The sequence below is a fragment of the Elgaria multicarinata genome, chromosome 5 (genome assembly GCF_023053635.1).
Source record: "Elgaria multicarinata webbii isolate HBS135686 ecotype San Diego chromosome 5, rElgMul1.1.pri, whole genome shotgun sequence".
In the NCBI taxonomy this organism is placed as follows: Eukaryota; Metazoa; Chordata; class Lepidosauria; order Squamata; family Anguidae; genus Elgaria; species Elgaria multicarinata.
In genome coordinates, this window is record NC_086175.1 from 44649729 (window position 1) to 44672949 (window position 23221).

General features: G+C 42.5%; 1 protein-coding gene across 2 annotated transcripts; it reads left to right on the plus strand.

Moving 5' to 3' along the window:
• Nucleotides 1-387: 387 nt before the first annotated feature.
• Nucleotides 388-19648, plus strand: LOC134398758 (acetylserotonin O-methyltransferase-like). Of its 2 annotated transcripts, none has more exons than XM_063126245.1 (9): nucleotides 388-470; nucleotides 770-979; nucleotides 10569-10740; nucleotides 12815-12944; nucleotides 13808-13876; nucleotides 14445-14563; nucleotides 16018-16158; nucleotides 17321-17443; nucleotides 18589-19648. In XM_063126245.1, the coding sequence occupies exons 2-9, from the start codon at nucleotides 923-925 to the stop codon at nucleotides 18795-18797; spliced, it is 1020 nt and encodes a 339-aa protein (XP_062982315.1). In that variant the 5' UTR covers nucleotides 388-470; nucleotides 770-922; the 3' UTR covers nucleotides 18798-19648. The 2 variants fall into 2 exon arrangements, with proteins under 2 accessions (XP_062982315.1, XP_062982314.1); XM_063126244.1 differs by having other exon boundaries at nucleotides 403-470; nucleotides 753-979.
• Nucleotides 19649-23221: the final 3573 nt, after the last annotated feature.

Genomic DNA, 23221 nt, shown 5'->3' on the forward strand with positions numbered 1-23221 from the left:
GAGGTGTCCAACTACCATCAACCAGTGAACTGTAGGGGGGCACAAAGGAGATCTGAGAGTGCATCTCAACGGAACAACATCGATACACTGGTGCGCAGGAGAGGAGAGGTGTAAAGATGAATGATACATAAAAGTGCATAGATATAAGGGCCCAGGCTTTCATACCCTATAGAAACGAAGGCGTATAATTTATGGGAAAACCAGGGCAAATGTGAAGGTATGATGGAGCTCTCTTTCTGCCAAGGACATTGATCATTATGCAATTGCACATATTTTGCTGACATGGTTCCAAAAACTTTTTAAATGATTTATTAGATTGTCTGTTTTATCCTAAACAAGTTCCAACCCTTTTGGAGAGAGGGTTGTTCTTTTTTAAAGTTCTTCCTCAAATATTAGTAGTCAATAAAAGGAGCAAAAGCTGAGTGCAACAAACTCTGCTATTTCAGCTTCTTTCCCTGGAACTTCCACCGGTAAGCCGTTTTGTGTCCTCCATTGTCCTGAATTCTTTCTGTTTCCTAACACCTCTCCCACTGTGTCAAGATTTCTGGTTTCTCTACGTCATAGTAACTTTGCTGTACCATTTCCTTTCTATGTCCATTTTCTCTCCTAAAGTCATTTATATCTTTTTCCACCTTCCCAATTAGAGAATTTCCAACTATTTTTTTTCTTTACTCCTTCTATGCTATAACGTCACGATTGCACGTTTTCCTGAAACCAACAAGCCAGAACTTTCCTCTTTCCCCCCTTTTCAGTTATAATTTCATTTTAGAAGGGAACATTCTGGAGAGCTCTGGAGCTTTTTCAGAAAAGAAATTCTGGAGAAGCCTTTGTTGTGACAGTGAAGAGTCTGTTTCACCTCAAGAAAAAATAAGTGATTCAGCTGCCGAAGACCCCGTTGTGTCTGGCCAAACACAGAGGAAGAATGAATTCTGCCATTAAAACCTTATTTCAGCACCAGCACGGATTTATTGTTTCAAAGGTAAGGTCAGTGGGTAATGCCTACAAATATTTGTTTTGTTCTAACACCAAGTGAGCTGGAAAATAAAGCAGAACACAAATAAAGGAATTATTTTAAATTACGCAATATAAAATATTTCATGAAATACATCTAATTTCACCTCAGAATCCAATATAAGCTTCTCCTGTTGACTTTCAAAATTTGTCAGTCTAGCTCCTTCCTATCTTTCTTCTCTCATCTCACATTATTGCCCCGCTCGTGCTCTTCGCTCACCGAATGTCATGTTTCTTACCCGCCCAAAGGTCTTGACTTCTCTTGCTTGGCTTTGTCCATTTTCTCTCGCTGTGTCTTATGCCTGGAATTATCTCCCAGAGCATTTGCGGATCATGAGTTCAATTACTGTTTTTAAAGCCCAGTTGAAAACTTTTCTTTTTTCTACAGCTTTTAGAATTTGACTTTGTTCTTACTTTCACACTGTTAATTTTATTGCCCCCTGTGCCTGTTTGGTGCATTCTCTTCCCTTTCTTAATGTTTTATTATGATTTTATTATAATCTAAGACGATATGACAGGGTGTTGCTGTTTTATTTTTTTACTATGTACAGCACCATGTACAATGATGGTGCTATATAAATAAATAATAATAAATTATTCTCACTGCCTCCCTACAGACATGTTTGCAAAAAGTTCCTTTCTCTTAGATATTCTGATGAAGTGTGGATCAATTCAAGTTCATTTATACTGATGTTCCCCTGGAAGTGGGGAACCATTTTCTACTTCCCTTCCCTCCCTCCCTCTGGGCTCCCTGCTTCTTCCTCTGCCTCACCTTGTAGCAGCAGCAGCAGCTTTCAGCCATCTCAGCGGGCCCTCTCTCTTCTACCTTCGATCCCCCACTCTGTTCCCTGTCTATTCCCCCTCTTTGTCTCTCTTAAGGGAAGGTTGGACGCGGCAGCCCCTTCCAGCACCGGCACCAACTCGGCACACCTCTCCGTGGCCCTTTCCTCAGGAACGGTCAGGGGTGGGGTGGGGTGAGTGATTTCCAGGAGAAGGGGAAGCAGTTTGAGCACTCAGAAGACCTTTGGGTTGTGGCACCAAACCAGCCACTCTCTTCACTGTGCGCCAGATGGAATTAAGTGATAGGTCAGATGTGGCCCAGGGATGTGAGGTTGCTTATTCCTACTCTATTTTATTACATTTCTAATCCTTCCAAAAGCTAATGTTCTCTGAGCAAAGTACGATAGTTAAAAGACTAAAAAAAAAAAACCCAACAACCATAAAACAGTTAAAAAAATAAAATACAATACAAATGTCTATTTATTTATTTACAATATTTATATACCACTTCCCATTGAAAATTTAAAAGAATAAAGGACAATGCAAAACAACAAAAAGCAGAGGGATCAATAAAACAGCCTTAAAATCTAGAACAAAGTATGTAAAGTAGGGTGACCATATTTTGGAAACCAAAAAGGAGGACAACATGGTCGGACCCCAAGGGGGTGTGCCCACGCGAACATAGCCTTGGTCACATGTCTGATTTTAGAGCACACATTTAAGACAAATCTGTTCTACATAACATCTTAATGTTAAAATCACTGAAATAAAGAACAAGTGAGAGATTCAATGTATCTGAAATTAACTTCACTCACTCCTACTTTTGTAGGTTTTGCTGTACTTTGAAGCTTTTGCTATACTCTGTGTGATACATTCTCCCCTTCCCTCAAATATCTTTTCTGACTGTATCTTCACTTATTGAAAGCTGCTGTTGTTGTTAACAGGGTTTGCTACTGGCCAGCCAGATGGCTGGCTTTTTAATATAAGCTTGTGTATAATTGTCACAAGTTTCTCTACTCTAACATTAGGGTGGGTGTTGTGGCAGTGAACACTACTTTGCCCATTCACACTTCTCACTTATATACATTAGCTTCTCAAGGATTGTGTGTTGGCACCACTTTGCACATCCAGACTTTGAACTCCTGTCTACTTCCTGCACAAACACGCAACTCTGAGACCCTCTTCCTAATGCCTTGCGTTTCATGCCAGCATCATGGGGCTAAGTTACAATAGATGTCTCTGGGTTGTCTGTTCAGCCTCTGTTGTCTCTCACTCTAAGTCATTGCAGACAAACCAAAGCCTCCAGCCTCATAAAATCTCTCTCTGTCTGTCTGTCTGTCTGTCTCTCTCTCTCCCCCCCCTCCCCAAAGCCTCCCAATGGTCCAGCTAGGCTGTACACTTGTGGCTTGGGATATTGCTTATTGCAGGTTATTGCTTCGTCATGTCTGGTGACTCTTACATTACTACTACTACTATAATTATTATTATTATTATTATTATTTCCCGCCTTTTGCCCAATACTTTAAAAAACTCTGCCACTAGCCGCCTCCGCCTCCCTTCCTCCTGCACAACTTTGATGCACTTTTTAAACACTCTGCATGGCAAGCCAGCCTCAGGGCCAAACTACAGGTGCATCTGGGTTGCCTTCAGCCTCTCTCTGCCTTATGCCAGATTTCCAACATTTCCAGCCTCAAATATTCCCCCACCCCCCTTTCTCTCTGCCAAAGTCTCCCAATGGTCCAGCCAGGCTGTGCACTTGTACCCTGTGGCTGGGGGGTAGGGCAACAGCTTATAGCTTAGTTGCATCTGGTGATTCTTGTTTTTTAGAAAAAACTCCACCACCAGCTGCCTCTGCCTGCACCAAAACTGGACTCTGAGACACTCTTAAAAAGCCTCTGTGCTGTACAGCAGCCTCTCAGGGCTCAGCTACAGCCATCTCTGAGTTGTGGCTTCAGTCTAACTCTGTCTCTAAGAGATATGCCAGCCAGCCAAAGCCACAAATCTATCTATTTTTCTCTGGTATGCACTTCAAATGTTCTGCATTGCATCCCAGCTGTGCAGTCAGGGCCTATCTCACAAGTGTACAAAGTGAAGTGGAGGGGAAGTGGTAGCGAAGCAAAGCAATGATATGCCAGGTTCCAACATTTGTAACAACAGGGCATCCGCAAAGAAGAGAGCCTCTCTCTCGAATGGCAACTTACTGTTGGTCATGAGAGTTTTTCTCTAAAGATGACCCTTTATCACCCATGATGTGGAAATTTGAGGAAAAGGCCTCTGGCCCATTCTGTTTTGCCTTGTGGGCTGCTTTGACTGACCTCTCCTTTCCCACATTTTGATTTGTGGATGCTTTGCCTCTGCTGAGCTCCAGGTGCCCAACTGCACACCAAATCTGCAACAGGAAAGGTGCCCTGCTTGCCCAGGGTTACCTAAAGACTGGAGATCCCCTTAATGCCAAGGGCTGAAACTGCTCAGTGTGCAACACCCCAAAGAGGAGGATTGACAACCTGAGTTTGAAGGATATGGCTCCAACAGTTTTAAAAAACCATAATTTTAAAACTTTGAACTTTTTAAAAAAATCCTAAAAAAACAATGGATGAACGGATCTGTTTCAAATTTGGTGTAGCTAAAGCTCTACCTAAAACCTATCATGGTGCCAAGTTTCAACTCTTTATCTTTAAAAATGACAATTTTAAAAATAATAATTTTAAAACCTCAATTTTTAAAAAATATCCTAAAAAATCAATGAATGAACGGATCTGTTTCAAATTTGGTGTGGCTAAAGCTCGACCTAAAACCTATCATGGTGCCAAGTTTCAACTCTTTATCTTTAAAAATGACAATTTTAAAAATAATAATTTTAAAACCTCAATTTTTAAAAAAAAACCCTAAAAAATCAATGAATGAACAGATCTATTTCAAATTTGGTACGACTAAAGCCCTACCTAAGAGCTACCATCATGCCAGATTTCATGTCTTTATCTTTAAAAATGACGGAGTTATAAGCATTTTTGTTAATTCCCATTAGAGCTGCTCTTTGGCTGGGGAAGATTGGAAAAATCTGGATTTCCCCTCCCCCTCCTGGATTTGTCACCAAAAACCTGGACAAATCCGGTCATATGGTCACCCTAAAGTGCCCAGGACAAAAGAAGGGTCTTCTTTTTTGGCACGGAAGACATAATAACCTAGGCACCTGCAGAGGATCTTCGAGGAATTAAGTGGCATGCCAGGTGCACTGGTGTTGATTGGAAGAGCCAGGGGCATACTGCGGCGCAGACCGCTAATGTGAACTCCTTTCCACCACCACAGATGTGGCCAGTTCACAGCCCCCAGGCTGGTCTGGTTTTGGCGCCACATCCTCAAGATCCCTTACAGGAATTCTCACCATGGGGGAGAACGGAGCCCAATCCCGCTCCCCCTCAGCAATGGATCCAGCCCAGTGTGTACCACGCCACAAGAGGCGGCACAGGGATCTGTTGCATGGAAAGCTGATTCTATGCCTATTCACCTGCCCCCGCTCCCTTGCCTGAGGCGTCGTTCGTTCTGAGCCATTGTAGGGTCTGGTTTCCTGAAGCTTATACCTCTTTAACCCACATGTGTTACATAAGAACATACGGAGAGCCGCGCTGGATCCGACCAAGATCCATCCAGTCCAGCATTCTACTCACTTACTGGCCAATCAGCTCCCTGTTGGCCAGAAACCACTCATATTCTCGAGGAATTTCTCCAGTCCAATCCCATTTTAAAGCCATCCACATTGGTTTTCATCACTATATCTTGTGCATGTGAATTCCATAGTTTACTATGCACTGTGTACAGAAGTCCTTTGTTTTATCTGCCCTGAATCTCCCAAAATTCAGCTTCATGGGATGAACCCATTGTGTTCTAGTGTTATAGCAGGGGGGAAAATGCCTCCCTGTCTACTTTCTCCACCCCATGCGTATCATGAAACCATTTCTCATAAGGGAGTTGCTTGATCCTTTTGGTTGCCCCTTTCTGCTGTTTTCCTAACTCTACCATATCTGTTTGTTTGGTGGGTATCACCATCATTATCATCTTAATGTGATTACTGGAATTGTATACAGTATTCCAAGTATGGTCACACCATAGATTTGCATAAGGACAGTTCAATCTTGGATTTTGTTGTGGTCTTTAATTCCTTATCTAAAATGCCTAATCTTTATATGCCTACATACTGGGGTGGAGGGGAGGAGGCTTTTGAGCCTGGGATCTGCTGCATGTAAGGCAGATGCTAAAGCCTGCTACCATTATTTTTTATGCATACACACACCCAGATGTTATGTTCTTGGGGTCAGTCTCCAGTGTCCTCCTTCTGAGTAAGTGCTGAAGCCCCTGCAAGTTCTCCCTTCTCAGTAGTGGGGTGCAAGAGCATTGGTTTTTATATTCCCAGGTGTGTATGGGGGGCATTGTGCCTGACTGTTTTTTGGTAACTTTGCCACCGCCCTCCCCCTTTACTATTTGCCGGGCACGTGCTCTACCACTCAGCCACAGCCCTTCCAGTAAGCTTTCATAGGATAGGCTCTATTGAGAGCTGCAATGTCGATGTATATATCTCTTTTATTGCCTGCCCTCTCCTACAGCGGCTGATAATTTCTTTTCATTTTTTGGCTTCTAATAAAAGTAGCCACTACATCACAAAGCAGCAGTTTGGGGAATGTGGGGAAGAGAATGGTCTAAGCCTCATGAGATGGATTGTTTGGCTACTTCTTAGGGTGACCATATTTTGGAAACCAAAAAGAAGGACCACATGGCCGCCCCCAAGGGGGCGTGCTCACCCAAACATGACCTTGGTCACAGGTCTGATTTCACACCACACAATTAAAACAAACCTGTTCTACATAACATCTTAATCTTAAAATCACTGGAATAAAGAACAAATAAAACATTCAATGTATCTGAAATTAACTTCACTCATTTCTACTTCTGTAGCTTTTGCTGTACTTTGAAGCTTTTGCTATACTCTGTGTGATACAGTCTCCCCTTCCCTCAAATATCTTTTCTGACTGCAAATCTTTCACTGGATGACCATAGTCTCACTTTTCCTAACATTTAACACACTTTCCCCATCACCTTTCTCATATCCATACTCACACATTCAGCATACTGCTACCACTGAACAAATGAAGCAGTTGACAAGTAGAGAAAAACCTAGTACAACAAACCAGCTGCCAAGCATTCAGAAAGAGTATAAACTACTATTTCTCTGCAAACATTAGCCATGGAACAAAATGGACTAAAGGCTAGCACCTCTTAGCTAGCACCAACTTCAACCAGACATAACAGTCAAAAACAACCAAGAAAAACACACTTACTTCATTGACATAGCAATACCTAATAACAAAAATGTTGCAGAAAAGGAAGAGGAAACACCACTGGCTATGTAAATTAAAGAACTATGGCAACAGGAAAAAGTTACAATTATTAAGTTAGTCACATCAGTCACCAGCATCACAATATATATATAAAACCTACATTATAAAACCTACATGCACGCCAACATCCAGAAATCAGTCATACTTGAAACATGTTCAATAGTCAGGAAATTTCTGAATCAGTAAAAGACAGCATGACTTGGCAAAGCCCATCATTTTCATCTAGAAAAACCACAAGGAGCAAAAAAAGAGAGATAAAGGATGATGATGATGATGGCAACCCTGTTAATTTTTAAAAGCTTTTTAAGAACGATAGACAATTAGCAGCCATTGTTACAAAATATACATCATGCCAATTATATCAAACAAATTGGAGGAAGGTCTATAGGGCCAGATCTACACTACTGCTTTAAAGCGCTTTATAAAAGTTTTATAGCACTTTAAAGCAGTTAAAACCCTTTATAACTGTTATAAAGCACTTTAAAGCAGTAGTGTAGATCCGGCCTAGGTCAAAATGCATTATTTAATAGGAATATCACCTCAAAAACATCCCCCACAAATTGCAGCAAACTACAGCCCTCCCCCCCCCACTGCAAACATGCATCCATTCATAGTCAAACAACCAGGCATCCCATTCAGACATCATCACATCAATACAGACACTGCCAACACACACACACACACAGGATTACCCATTCCCGAACACACTCAAACAACCAGGCACCCTCACCCATACACTCACTCTCACACAGACAGACACACACACAGGATCACCCATGTCAAAACACACTCAAACAACCAGACACCTTCACCCAAACACTCACTCTCACACACAGACACACACCTTAGTCTTACCTTCTACTTGCTGCTGCTGCTGCTGCTGCTTCAGCGCTGGGGGGGTGCTGGAGGCCGCGTTGCTGGAAGTTCCCGCACGCAGCCCCCAGCCACTCACCTCATGTCGATCTGGGGCTTTTCTTGGTCAGCGCCATTGCGCCAGCCAAGAAAAGTCCCAGATGTGCGAGGAGCGGGGCTGGAGGCCATGTTCCCGCACTTCGGGGAATGTGGCCTCCAGCCCCACTCCTCGTGTCAATCCGAGGCTTTTCTTGGTCGGCGCCAGCACGCTGACAAAGAAAAGCCACAGATGTGCAACGAGAGGCAATAGGCGGGGCTGGAGGCCAGGCCTTTCCCCAGTAAATTGGGAGCCCGTCTCAGGTGCCCCAGAGATCCTCGTTTTTCCATAGGTCTCCAGGGTTTCCCGGGTCTGGCCACCATAGCGGGGAAAGCCAGCAGCCTTTTGTGAAGAACAGTGGGGGCTGGGGTAACTGGTGCTCGTAACTTATGCAGGCAGAACGGCCTTCCGTAGGGCAGCTCCTCAAAGTATAACAGCCACCCATAAGCTTAGTTGGGCCAGGTGGGGGGGGCGGGGGAGCAGTGCACATACAGTGAGTAGTAACTCATGCCTTAGCTATTGTGGTTTGTACTTGTGAGAGCAGCACTTATTGGGTCCAGCTGGCAAAGGGATGAGAACAAATTAGACACACAGGAATAACTGAGTAATAAATTGGACACAATGTTACTGAGTCACTTCAATAGGCTTGGCAGCAGCACAGGGCGTGGATCCTGTAATAGGCCAGCTCTCTTGCTGACCAATTCCTCTTCCTGGCCAGTGGCCAGGAACACACCATAGCGTGGACCGCTACTGTGAACTTCTTTCCACCTCCTTGGACGTGGCTAGCTTGCAGCCTCCATGCTAGTCTGGTCTTGGTGCCATGTCCCCAAGATCCCTTATGGGAATCCTCACCATGGGGGAGCAGGGAGGCCAATCCCATTCCCCCTCACCAATGGATCCAACCCAATGCCTATCACACCTATGTAAATTGTGAGAAATGTTATAAAATGAAGAATCCACACAGAATATACTGATAGTCCAGATCAACATATTTACAATGGAGTTAATCTTGCAATGGGGAAGGCAAAACCCTTGCACAGTCTTTGCCAACTGCTGTGCAGGTAAAATTCCTTCCCAGACTACTTCTGCCACTGCAAGACATCTTACTACCAGGAGTGGGTGGGTGCTAGGGTGACCATATGAAAAGGAAGACATGGCTCCTGTATCTTTAACAGTTGTATTGGAAAGGGAATTTCAGCGGGTGTCATTTGTATATATGGAGAACCTGGTGAAATTTCCTGTTCATCACAACAGTTAAAGCTGCAGGTGCCCTGCCCTCTTTTAAATCTGGTCACAATGTAGCTGCAGCCCTGTCCTCCTTTTCATATGGCCACTCTAAGTGGGTGGGGAAGCCAGCAACTGCAATCCTGGAGCCCCATGGGAGGAATGCAAGGGAGGCAGAACAAAGGAGAGGTCTCTCTCTGGCGGGTCTGCCTCTTTGGCCACACCCCCTCATCGTGCTGATTGGCTCAGCAGCCCCCTCCTGGGAAGGAGATGCTGCTGCTGGGTCTGAGCTACCGCACCGCTTTCCACCAGCCTTTCTCCCTTTGCTGCCAGCCAGCACGCCTCTCCGTCCACTGTTCCCCGTTAAGGGAGGAACTTGGCTTGTGCTGCCACCAACACAGGGCTTGTTCCATTTATAAAATGGCCACCGCCATGTGCCCTGTCCCTTTCCAATGGTGGCTGCCACATGCTGTATCAAGTGTGTGTGTGTGATTCTACCCTTTGCCTTCAGCCTGGCTGACCTGGCAAAAATTAAAAAGGGGGGATAATATGTTGCTTCCTCAACAGGAGGGAACAGAAACTCATGGTCTGTTGCTGGCCTAGTTGCTCATTTGCAGCCTCATACCCTTCAGCTTCCTTTCCCCTCAGGGCCACCTCCCTCCTCTGCGCTTTGATCGCCAAACCTCCTAGCAAACAGGCAAGTTTGCTCCGCTTCCACTGCTCTTCCTACCCAGTGTCTTACCCATTTGGCGTTTTGAGGCCTTTTGCCTGCTCCTCCTTTGTGGGCAGGGTTGGGGGCTTGCTCCTCATCAAGCCCATCTTGTGGAACTCTTTTGCGAGCTCAGTGATCACTTTCCCCATGGATTTACTCTTGGGGAAGTCAGCAACAGCAACTGCAATCCTGGAGATGCATGGGAGGTTTGCCTTTGGGAGCCTGAAGTTGAACTGGAGGCAGAACAAAGGAGTGACCTCACTCTGCTGGGTCCGCCTCTTTGGCCCCACCCCATCAGTGTGCTGCTTGGCCCCAGCCGTGGCTGTGCTGCTGCCATGGCTATGCTGCTGCTCTTTACCAGCCCTTCTCACTTCACCGACGGCCTACTCACCCCTATGATTCACTGCTCCTTGTTAAGGGCAGGAACTTGGCTAAGTAATCTTCCTGAGTGTCAATAATGTGAACTCTTAGCTTTTCTGCATTTTTCTGCCTTTGTTTCCAGATCATGTTTACTGCCTCTGAGTTGGGTGTATTTGATTTGCTGAAGTCAGAGAAACTCCTGACTGCAGGAACTATTGCTGAACGTCTGGGCACCAGCCCCACTGGAATGGAGAGGCTGCTGGATGCTTGTGTGGGGTTCAAGTTCCTGAGAGTGGAGAGGAAGGAGAAGGAAGGTAACCGTGTAGGAAGAAGGAAGCAACTCCAGTTGTTTTAACATTCTGACTTAGTGGATGAAGATGAAAGCTTTCAGTGATGTTTTCTACCAGAGTTCATCCATACCAGCAGCTTTTGTGTGTAATTTGCTGCACAAGTACTTTGATATTTGTGTTTCCTCTCCTGTCTGTTTTGTCTACCTGTGTTCCACCTTAAAGACAACAACCAATTATTATTCTCCATTGAAGTCTTTCTTTGGTCATCCTTCAGAAACCCATTGGGTGTGTGTGTTAATTAGGGGTGTGCACGGAACCCCCGATCCGCCCCACGGGCCGAGCCCAGTAAGGGACCAAGGGGGAGGGGGGCCTTACCTGCGTCCGTCCGCAGTCCCTCAGCTTCTTCAATTGAGCCCGTGGCTCAACCAGGAAGTCTGGGCCGCAAGTGCAACAGTGACAGCGGCATGGCCCGGTAAACCCCACTTACCTTTCTTGCGGAGCTCCAGATCGAGGCGAAGGATCCGCCTTCACCTCGATCCTCTTCACAATGCTCCGCCGGCCCCCCTATCCTCTTCGCCTCCACCTTAAGGGTAGGCGAAGCCCCCCGCTCCACTCCTGCTTCTCCAGTTCGAGGAGAAGCGGAGCACATCCCTAGTGTTAATGCTGTGAGCCCTCATCTTTTGCTCTGCCTACATCTGTGTGTAAATTAACCTTACATCACAGAAACACCATAAGTCCCCAGTGACTGCCTTCAAAGGAAACTGAACTCTGGGTAAATGCTGGATCCCTTGAAAGCCTCACCACCCGAAACATGCTTAGCAGGGCAGGGTTGGGGAAAGTGGGGCCCTCTAGATGTTGTTGAACTGCAATCCTCATTAGATCTACCCAGCATAGTTGTAGTCCCACAACATCTGCATTGGTACACATTCCCCATCCCTGTGCTTCAGGGTAAGGCTTTCACAGTGGGACTTCCTTCTGAGTTCTAGGCTTGAGTTACAAGTCCCCAATTCTAGAAGGAGGAAGCAAACTCACATAGCAAATATGAAAAGACTTATATTTGGACAAGTGACAAAACACAGGGACTCAGAGCATCTCTACATCAGGCTTTTATCATGCACCTTAACTGGGGCTTCCGCTTCTGGATTCTTTGCAGGATTAAGACCACTTCTTTTACACATGCTTACTTGTGCTTTCCATTCCAGGATATCCTTTTTCTGCAAGTTCTGTATGTTTCACTATAAACCCTCTATATGAGCAGCAGTATAGCTATGATATAGCAGTGTTATGCAGTTACATGGAACCGCTGGAGGGCCATGCAGAGAAAACAGTGCATTTTCCTGCATAAGAAAAAAGACTTGGAATTCTAATTGAAACTAGCTAAAGTCAAAACATCAGACTTTTTATAAAACATGGCAGGATTTTATTCTACATACCGATCAGGGACGTACACAGCAGTATTTGTCAAACCTTTCCTTGGATTATGTAAAAGAGACTAAATGTAAGTTTGACATACAGAAGAATTATAAAGAAAACTTTTAAGCAGCTCATGGATTCCACATATGTCTCAGATTGTAAAATAAAGCAGAAAAATATGAAGAGTTTACATGTGCTGCCCTCTGTCAATAATTTAATTCAATGTAAATTCAGTTCATTTCTTTTTATTTATTATTTCCTTTCTTATTCTTTCTTTCTCTCTCTCTGTTGATTTTGTTTTGGAAAAATAATAAAATCTTTTAAGAAGAAAGCAAAAAGTCAGAATTAAGGTTTCCATGGCCACGGAGGTTGAGGACGTCATGTAAAGGACCCACAATCTTCCTTGAGTGACCAATCACAAGTGCACTATGGAAGCCTCATATAGAGAAATGCCATAAGACAAAAATGCAGTATTTTGACAGAAGATGCTTTCCAGCTCTAGTATTAATAAATATAACTAAAATAAATGAAATGCAATAGCAGCTAATGAATATCATGCTTTGCTCCTTTGCAAAGAATTGCTGGTTTGTGGGGAAAAGGTGTATTTTAGATTTTTTTTCATCAATCTGTTATCCTAATATTTTCTGGGGTTTTAAGCATCATCTTTTGTCCCCTTCGTTTTAAGGACTTTACGGAAACACAGACCTCGCTGATTTGTGCCTTGCTAAAACAAGCCCGAAGTCTCAGTATAATTACATGAAGCTCTGCTCTGAATTTTTCTATCCAAATATGCATTACCTTCCTGATGCTGTGAGGTGAGGAGTAGAGCTGGGGCTGGTAGTCTCCATCTCATAGGACTAGGGCTGGTCATCTCCATTTCCAGGAAGCAACTAGGTTGTTCATTCTGTTCGTTCATCAAATCATTGTTCTCCTGTTGTTCCCTCAAGAGTTCTTCTGTCTTTTTCAGCCTATAGAAAATCAAATTTTAATGAAGAAACAAAATAGGAGTGCAATTTAGCAATATTCTTCATGCTTTCCAAGAGGCATAGCTTTGATGAGTGCGGTGATGTATGGGACAGTGAACATATAGCAAAAAGCAACTTCACTATAGCCCTTCACATGGCTGTCATTTGTCACGCAATTTAGCTGAAAAACGTTTTCATCTCTCCCTCCCTCTCTCTCTTGTTTATGATATTGATATGTTTCCTACAAGAAAAAGTTATGGGCAGGTCCCACAATACATTTAAAATTAAAATATTTGCACAATAATGCTTAAATGAAAGTGCTAGAGCTTCAATTATATAATGTATTTTTAATACAAAAAATATATATAGCTGCCCCTTTCCATTCACCATCATTTCAGCAACCTTTATTCTCCCAGTATTTTAATACTTAATGTTAACTTAAATTTAAATTTTACTGTTCTAACTCTGTATTTTAATCTTATATCAATTTTTGCTGTGTGGTTTTATCATGGCTGTGCTTTTTATACTGTATTTTATATTTGTGTTTTTAAATTGTTGTTTGTTTTATTATGGTTTTAATTTTTGTGAACCGCCCAAAGAGCTTCGGCTATTGGGCGGTATAAAAATGTAATAAATAAAATAAAATAAATAAATTCAATTTGGCACCTTTGCTGCCTAATTTTCATACAATTAAAACAAATGTTCTGTTCCAGGGAAGGAAAAAACCAGAGTGAATTAATACATGGCATTTCATCAAATCATATATTTGATGCCTTTTCCAGGTAAAAAATTAGCATTTTTCTCTATCTTTTTTGTTTTTGTTGTTTTTGTAGTGAGCAGCCCCCACCTCCAGTCTGGGGCTGGGGGCTGGGTATTGCTGTATTTTGTAGGGTAATATGTAAGTCAGATGCTGTTTCCAGACATGCTCTGTCTGCTTCCTACCAGCCAATCAGGGTGAACTGATGTAACTCAAGGCAATTTAAATCATGTTTAAAATGCAAACCAGCTCTGTGTCTTTTTACATGTGATTTTTGTTATTAAAACTGAACATCTACAACTTTCAAGAAGCAACAGCAGTTAGGTCGGATAGAGCCATTTTCATGAGATGTAAAACTGAAATGAATGCCAATGTTTGTTTGATAGGGAAATTCAGTTCTATGAGACTGTAGATGTAGATTTAGCATGTTTATAATAACATTTAATTGTAACTCTTTTTAAGTTATAAAGCAATTTCCTATTTTATTTATGGTGTTATAAAAATAAATAAAATCGATTTAAATAAAATAACCTATTTAGAGTTAAAGATCCATTTTTTGAAATTGATTTTTATCCACCCTTTTGAATTTCTAGGTCAGAGGAAGGGTTGCAAAATTTCATTGATGGCCTGGGTGATAGTTGGAGTCTGTATGGTAAAGAAGTATTGTCTGCATTTGATCTTTCTAATTTCCCACTCGTTTGTGATGTGGGAGGTAAGTACCACACATTCTCAGTAGTCTTTCTTTATGTGGAGCTAGAGATTTTCTTGTTACATGGTTTTGGGGTTGGGCTGGTTGGCCTCATAGGTTCCCTTCCAGCCCTGTTATTCTGTGATCATCAAAGGACTGGTTAAGTGGTGATGTCTAGCCTTCGTTATCTCCTTCGTTTGTGAGAGTTACTGATTTACTAGAAAATGGCTGGAGGTTGTTCTAGAAAGGGAGAGCCATGTTGGAACAGGCGATAGAGTTAGATTTAATTAACTCTGTGATTCTAGCAGTTGATCAGGCCGGGAGAACCTGGATCTTATGAGGTGGAGACAGGAAACACAGACAATGCTTTTTTGAATGAAAGGAAGGAGTTTATTGAAAGCACTACTTATGCAAAACAGAGCAAAACACCAAATACATCTGATAGTGTTCAGCTAATATCTAGTTCACCTCCAACAGCCTAACCAAATATGCTGGATAAAAAGTGCTCAATGACTCAACAGAAGTTTTTTGTGAACCGCCCAGAGAGCTTCGGCTATTGGGCGGTATAAAAATGTAATAAATAAATAAATAAATAAATAAACAGAACTAATATCCTGTTAGCCTTGCTGGCTGTGTCGGTCTACACAGGATACTGACTCCACAGCCTTCTGGCTACACAAACTCCCAAATTGCAAGTATGCAAGTATTACCCCTACTTTTCCTGCCTGAACAAGGTCAGCATGGTTCTCTCGCTGTCTGTTCTTGCTGTACGGGTGTTCTCAAAGAACCACAGTTACAGGTAAGCAATCTGTCCTTCATTGATGTATTTTTTTGAATCACATTAGCCCTGTTCAGAGAACACACTAAACCATGGTTAGGTGGCTAACCCTTTTGCAGTAAATGGTCAGTGTGTTTAAACCATGGTTATGTAGCTACTATGGTTAGGAATGGTTCAAACGACATTCTAAGCCATAATATTTAGCTCAAAATGCTTAACCACCATGGCTTAGTGTGTCATCTGAACAGGGCCTCTATTCAGTGTAGTCCAGTCATAGGGGAAAATAGCTGTCAGAAATAATGGAGGCAACTAGAGTCTTCTTGCTCTACAGCAAATCAAGTTTTTAACAAGAGGGCAGAAACTATTAACCTGTCCTCTCCACTCCTATTTAGAACACTCTCCTATGGCTGTAGTCTATAATATATTCTTTTGGCTGCTTCTAATCTGGATAGTATGTCCTCACTATGTTTTGCTAGCCCACCCTTGCTCTTATATCCCCTAACTCACATTCTAGACTATCAAACCCTAAGAGATATTAAGTGGTAAACTCTTCATTTTGCCCTGTCTATGAAAGTAATGCACAGCCACCTATCTGATGCAGCACTCTGACATGCTACACAGGAAAATTTGTAAGAAGTGTAAAATTCATAGCATATTAATTTCCCCCTCAAATTCCCCCTCTTTTTGTTCTTTCTTTAAGGAGCTGTTGGTGCCTTGGCTAAGGAATGCATTTCCTTGTATCCCAAATCTACTGTGACAATTTTTGACCTACCTGAAGTAGTAGAAAGAGTAAAGAAGCATGTTGTGTTCTCACAAGAATACCAGATTACTTTCCAAGAAGGTAAAATATACTTAGTTCTGACAATTTATGGCCCCGTTTAAGCATTATGCTAATCCATGGTATAGGGTTTTTAATACTGTGTTGCTGTCATATGAGAACCCACCTGCGCTAACAAACCGTATACTTCGTTTTGACAATTTATGGCCTGGTTTACACATCATGCGAATTCATGATATAGGTTTTTTTTTAAATTCTGTGTTGCTGTCACGTGAGAACCCACCTTTGCTAACAAACCATGGCTTGTTAAGCACAAACAACCCAGAAAGAAAAAAACATGGGCCCAGTTTCCACATAATGACAACCCATGGCTTGTTTAAAACATGGCTTGTTGAGGCCAAACACAAGTGAACATGCTGCCTCCTGCCTGCTCACCACTTCGAATCTGCTTTGCTAAACAACTCAGGAACATAACATTCCTGGGTTGTTATGCATAATGTTTGAATCCAGTTGTTAGTTGTGGCATTCAAACCCACAAAAACCCAGAGTTTGAACCAACAGATTTAAATGACCCAACTAAAACTGTTTAGGAAAGCAGATGCAAACCAAAGAGGCAAGTGAGTAAGAGGCAGCACTCTACTAATTCTCGCAAGGCACCACCATTTAATGTGTTGTTTTAACTACGAATTGCTGTAACATGTGATCCAGGTCAGGGTTTGTTGCTGGGTTGAGAATTCTGGATTGTTTAAACCATGGGTTGCCTCTACATGTGAACCCAGAATTGTGGGTTGTCCATGATTTGTTTTTTCCAGGCTATAGAGGCAGTGGGCAAGAGTAGTAAAAAAGAAAAGAAAGCTGCTCTACCTGCCAGTACTACAGTACTGCAAAGGCATTTGGGATACAGGGAGGCAGTGGGTGAAGGAAGAGGGAAACAAACAACCCCAGGACTAAGAAAACAAACAATGGTTTGTTCAATTGTCTGCCAGACAAACCCTGGCTAGGCCAACGAACTATGGGTTAAGTAAACTATGGGTTAGTGTTATATGTGAACCAGGTCTAGATAGGCTTACGTAATGCTTGGCTTACTAAGCAAGATGGCCATGCACTGGGAGCAACAGCAGACAGCAATGTATATCTTATTATAACTGGTGATTATAGGTGAAACATTATTCTTCTGGTAAGACAATATGCTTACTTTAAAAAATCTCAACCTATTTTATTTCAGGGGATTTTTTTAAAGATCCAATTCCTGAAGCTGACCTATATCTTTTGGCTCGGGTCCTGCATGACTGGGATGATGAGAAGTGTGTGCAGCTGCTAACTAAACTGTACAAGGCCTGCAAACCTGGTAGGTGTACTTATATAGCAGAAGCTGCAATTTGCATGCTCGGGCTCACCATATGCATTGCCTTTTAATTTATTTATAGGACTCTCAAGTTTCCTGGGATTTATTTATGTATTTATTTCTAAAATGTATTACCTGCTTTTCATTATACAAAGCTGGGTACATTAAAAATAAAAGTAATAAAATGCAATAAAATCCTACCATCAAAACATCAGTAAACAGTATAATAATAAAACACAGAAAAATACATATCAGATAAAGAGCGATTAACAAAACACAGCAACACAGATTCAGTGGCTTGGTTAGCACATAGGCTGGGTCTACACCAGACATTTATTTCAGGATGATATTGAACTCGTCCCTACTGGGCCACATGACACACAGCTGATCCCACTGTGATCTCGGCTCCACCACTCCATTATTCCGGGGTTTCGCTGACTGCTTTTGTAGCGGTTTTGCTGACTCTCTCGGTACAACCCTGAAGTTCGCGGCTGGTGTGCCCCTGCCTTTACAAAGCTGTTGCTATTCGGCATGAGCTCCTGGCTCAGCGAACAGCCAACCTGCTGTCCGGAGCACGTCCAGCAGTTTCGGAGGTGAGTGGAATGGAGCCATCCACCATTTTTGCACATGTTTTGATTGTTCTTGGTGTGTTTTGGCACCAATCTTGTGGGTTTTTTTTTTAAAAAAAAACCCACAAATCTCTGCACAAGGGTGCATATTAGACACAGTGCTTATCCCTCCTTGTGTTGCTGTGTATTTGCGCTGCTGCTCATCTCTCAGGCGTTATTAAAAAAATACGCACTTCTCTCAGTGTGGAGATTTCTGCAACTGCACAGTGTGAATAGAGGAGTTCTATTCTGGTTCATGAATTACACTTCTCCATTGAACAGACTGCTGGTATCCAATGTGGAAGGACGCGTGGGGGAGAAGATATAAGCAACAAACGATAGTGGGATTTGGTCTATAATTACTATTCAAAGCTACTTTGCTTTCACCATGGACTGCCTTTATATGTTGGTGCCACTCATGTTAAATTGTATTACCTTTAACTTGAGAAATTGAAAAATTAAGTTGTATTCTTCAAATTGCTATTTAAAAAGTAATGATATCTTCTTTTTTCTAAATCAATGAAATATCTTTTGAAACAGGTGGTGGAGTGTTAATCTCAGAAACAATTCTCGATGAAGATAGAACTGGGCCCTTAGCAGCCCATCTATACTCCATGACGTTAATGGTTTTTACTGAAGGAAAAATACGGACCGCATCAGAGTTCAGTGGGCTCCTCAGTGCCGCTGGCTTCAAGGACATTCAAGTAAAGAAAGGAAGCGTCTGTAATGCCATTTTAGGAAGAAAATAATGTTGCCCCTACTTCAAGGCTGGGCAGGCTTCAATGTTTAAAGAAGCAAGAATAGTAAAACTTTGACTGATTGATTAATTGCATTTACATCCCACCCTTCCTCCAAGGTCCTCAGCATAGCATAGACAGTAGTTTTCTTTCTCTTCCATTTTATCTGGACAACAAGACAGTGACGTCAGCTTTGGACAGACTTATGAGGCCTTTCCTAACATAAGAAGCCTGCTTTATATTTTAGATGGTTTGCTCAGGATAGATAGATTATATATGTTTTTGAAATTAGGCCAAAGGCTGAAGAAAAATGGGTGGTTTCCAAGACAGATGGAATTTCTGAGGAACGACGACTGTGGAGAGAGGAACAAGTGAACTTGCCAAAAGTCCTTACAAGGTCATTGACTCAGTGAAGTTTGAGCCAATGGAGAGAGAAACATGAACAAGGACATGAACAAGGACATGAACAAGGGGGCACAGTGACCTGGGAACTGTCTTCATGATCCAGAATGAGGTTGATAACAGAAGGATGGAGCCAGAAGGAGGACCCAGAGGATGGACAAAGAAGAGCTGAGCTCATGGACCAAAATCTTATAAAAAGACCAGTCTGTACTAGAGAAAGCTGAGAAGACTGCACCATCATCAATAAGCTGACCATATTTTGGAAACCCAAAAGGAGAACAATATGGCCACCCTCAAGGAGGCGTGCCCACCCCAACATGCCCACACCAAGGCAGGGCCAACTTGACATTCCCGGACCCCAAGGGGGCATGGCCCTGGTGACATGTCTAATTCTACACCTTATAATTAAGACAGAACTGTTCTACATAATATATTAATATTAAAATCACTGAAATAAAGAACATGTGAGACATTCAATGTATCAGAAATTAACATTTATTTTTAGTTGCTGTACATGCATGGGCTCACTATATGGAAAGAAGGACAGGGCTCCTGCATCTTTAGCAGCTGTATAGAAAAAGGAATTTCAGCACGTGTTGTTTGTATGCATGCAGCACCTGGTAAGAGTCCCTGTTCATCACAACAGTTAAAGCTGCAGGAGCTTTGACCAGAAACAAAAGAGGGCAGGACTCCTGCATCTTTAACTGCTGAAATCCCTTTTCAATACTACTGTTAATAATACAGGAGCCCTGTCCTCCTTTTCATATGCTTATCCTATCAACATCAGCTGTCCCCACCCTGGTGCTCTCCAGATGTTTTGAATTCCTATCAAATCTATAAAACAAGGCTTAAATGCACGCATGCACACGCGCGCACACACAAGCAAGCTTAAATGGAGCACCATAGTTCTGCTACTTAACATTATTTACTATATAGGAAACCCTGCACAAGAGCACATTATTACATTTCCCCAAGTGCACTCTCAATTTATTTAAAGACAGACAAATGGCACATAAAAGAAAAAACAAAGCAACGTTTTCATTGGTGAGAGTATTATATACTGTTACACTGTTTGCCACTGATTTTTTACCAGCCTTATAATGCTAGATGAAAAGCCAGCAGCAAGATTTTACAGCTCATCAATACCCTTTATGCCATTGCAGAGTAAGTTTTGTCTAACCACACTTAAGACAACAAGCTTTAAACAGGCCTTTTGCTTAATAAGAACATGCATCTTTTCTTCTTACAATTAAAGCAGGAAAAGTAAAGTAGGCAAAACTGAAACCAAAATATGTATTAATCATTTAGTGACTTTTCAACCAGTTATTTCTCCCTCCATACAATAGCTTCAACAAATGGCTGTTGCTTATTCCAACGTCTCTAGCCAAGGGATTTAACTTAAGCATAAACTTCACCCCTTTTCAATGAAAGTTCCAAATGTGGAATGTCATCAACTCAGGGGGAAAGTTAGTAATGATATAATTAAATTCCATGCACAGCTTTCTTTAACTTGTGGGAGAAGAAAGAGAGTGGAAAGAAAAACAAAACAACAATAGGCTGCTCCTTTCACCCTCACTGTATCACCATTATCATCCATTATTGTCATCATTATATTACCATCATCATCAATTATCAGCATCATTATTATCACCACCCACCAAGCAGCCAGCTTGCACAGTCGCTGGACATCAACAAAGGGGTTACATTGCTGCAGGCCCAGGCAGGCCCAAAAAAACCAAGCTTCGTGCGCCACACAACTGAGGTAAAGGATGAGCTGGGAACCCTGGGCTGCCCAGGCAGTGAAAACCAAGCCACGTGCTCCACACAGCTGAGAATGGCTGTGCTGCTGGCCATGTACCTTCATGGTGGTGCTGCTGCAGGCCTGGTCCTGCTGCTTGCGCCGCTGCTCGTTGTCATCATCTTATTCCTCCTCGCACCTGTTCTGCTGCTGCTCTTTGCACTGCTCATTCTCCCACTGCCTTGCTGCAATGGCTGGCTACTGTTTCTGCACAGTTCAGCCAGCCAGCCGGGGACTGTTTGGTCACACTCTGGAATCACGCGAGATCTCAGCTCAGTACTGGGCTGGCCTGGGAAGTCTTGTGAGACTTCCTGGGAAAGAAGGCCAGTATGCCAGGGAAACAAGGCCTACCGCAACCACCGGGCTGGGCACCCCCATTTTCCCAGTAAGTGGGCTCTCAGCTCCGGCTGGCCTTATTTCCCCAGAGGAATCCGGACTTCCCCAGGTGGTATGGTCACCCTAATCATCAACAAAGAAGGGACTTTGCCAGCCTTCAAAATTTCTCCTCTGTCCCAACACCCACAGCTTGAAACTGGTCAGGTTATTCTGTGTGAATTGCATGAGTAGGTTATGCTTGCTGTGCATTAGGGATCAATTATGTGCTTGTGGTTGCTTTGATGTGGCACGTATGACTATGTTTATGTTAATAAATGTTACATGAATAGTGCTTAAACTCAAACCCTTGTGTCAACTCTCATTTTTTATTTAAAAAGGACCTGATATCTTGGGGCTAATAACTTGTCTAACTTCCCAGCAAGGTTAGAATAAGAAAGTTAAAGTATCTGAATTCAATCACACTTAAATCATCCCAACATGCTTTAGGAACAAAAGGAGGAATGAATTGAAACAACTGTATGAAAGTGTGTGTGTGTGTGTGTGTGTATACAGGATGAGCCAAATTGACTTTAACACAATGAACCACTTCTCTGTATATAAGGAGAGGTGAGAAAATAGCACCTGGTGGCACCCCTAAATAACCCCAAGATTTTAAATATCACAAGGCAGCTTAGGCTGAATGGGGAGTTCAGAGGCTAGGACATTATTTCATAAATGTAAACATTCCTTGTCAGTCAATCTAGAAGAATCAACTGAAAAGAAACAGGATGGTGTAGTGTTTAGAGCAGAGCTTTCCAAACTGTGTGTCGTGACACATTTGTGTGTCGGCTGCAGTGTGTAGGTGTGTCACGTGAACATAATGAAAAACCTCTGAGTCTGTGTGAAATAAGCAATACCAACTTGCATGCATTTTTACGCAGCAAAGGTGCCAATTAGTATAGTGCACTACCTTTATCATTGGTGCACTCCTGCACACATGGCCCCTTTAAGATATAAAACAAAATGGCCGACACGACGGGGCTTTCCTTTTCCCCGTCGCATTGATGTGTGGATAGGAGCGACAGCCAGTGCTCCTTCTAGCGCGGACTGGCCCTTCCACACGCCCGGATTTTAAGGTAGGTCTAGCAAGGCCCTTAGACAGCTTTTGGATTCGCATTTCAAAAAAGCATCCAAACATAAGTAAAAAAGCATTAAAAATTCTTCTGCAGTTTTCTACTACATACATTTGTGAAGTATCCTTTTCAGCGATGACAAACTTAAAGACACTGAAACATGCAAGTTTAAAAATGCTTGATGACGAAATGCTAGTGTCTTATCTAATATTCCACCAAATATTCAAAAGCTGTGTTCATCCCATCAACCTCATACATCTCATTAAAATGGTAAGTAGTTATTGGTGTTATTCAATTTTTAAAAAAATTCTTGCACATATTTACATATTGTTACTCATAAATGACAACAATCTTGGAAATGTATGTTATTATCTTACAAATCATATATTTTTTAAAATATAAATGAAAGGTTTTCATGAGATATGTTGTGTCCCCATACATTTCGCTATTACAATTTATGTATGTGTCTGTATCTCTTATAAGGGTTTGGTTTAACCTCCGGTTTGCTAGTAAAACTGAATTACTGTGTCGCGAAATGATGCATGTCTAAAAAGTGTGTCACCAACATGAAAAGTTTGGAAAGCTCTGGTTTAGAGTGTCAAAGTCAGAGTAGGGAAACTCAGGCCTTAGCTAGATGGGGCTTTATCCTGGGGTGAACCCTGAAATCGTCCCTGTGCGTCCACATGATACATAGGGAATCCCAGGATCAGGGATATAGCCCTACACTTTGGGCCCGCTTTTTGGGCTGAGCCCAAGAACACAGAACGTGTGGCCTGTTGCTGCGGTTT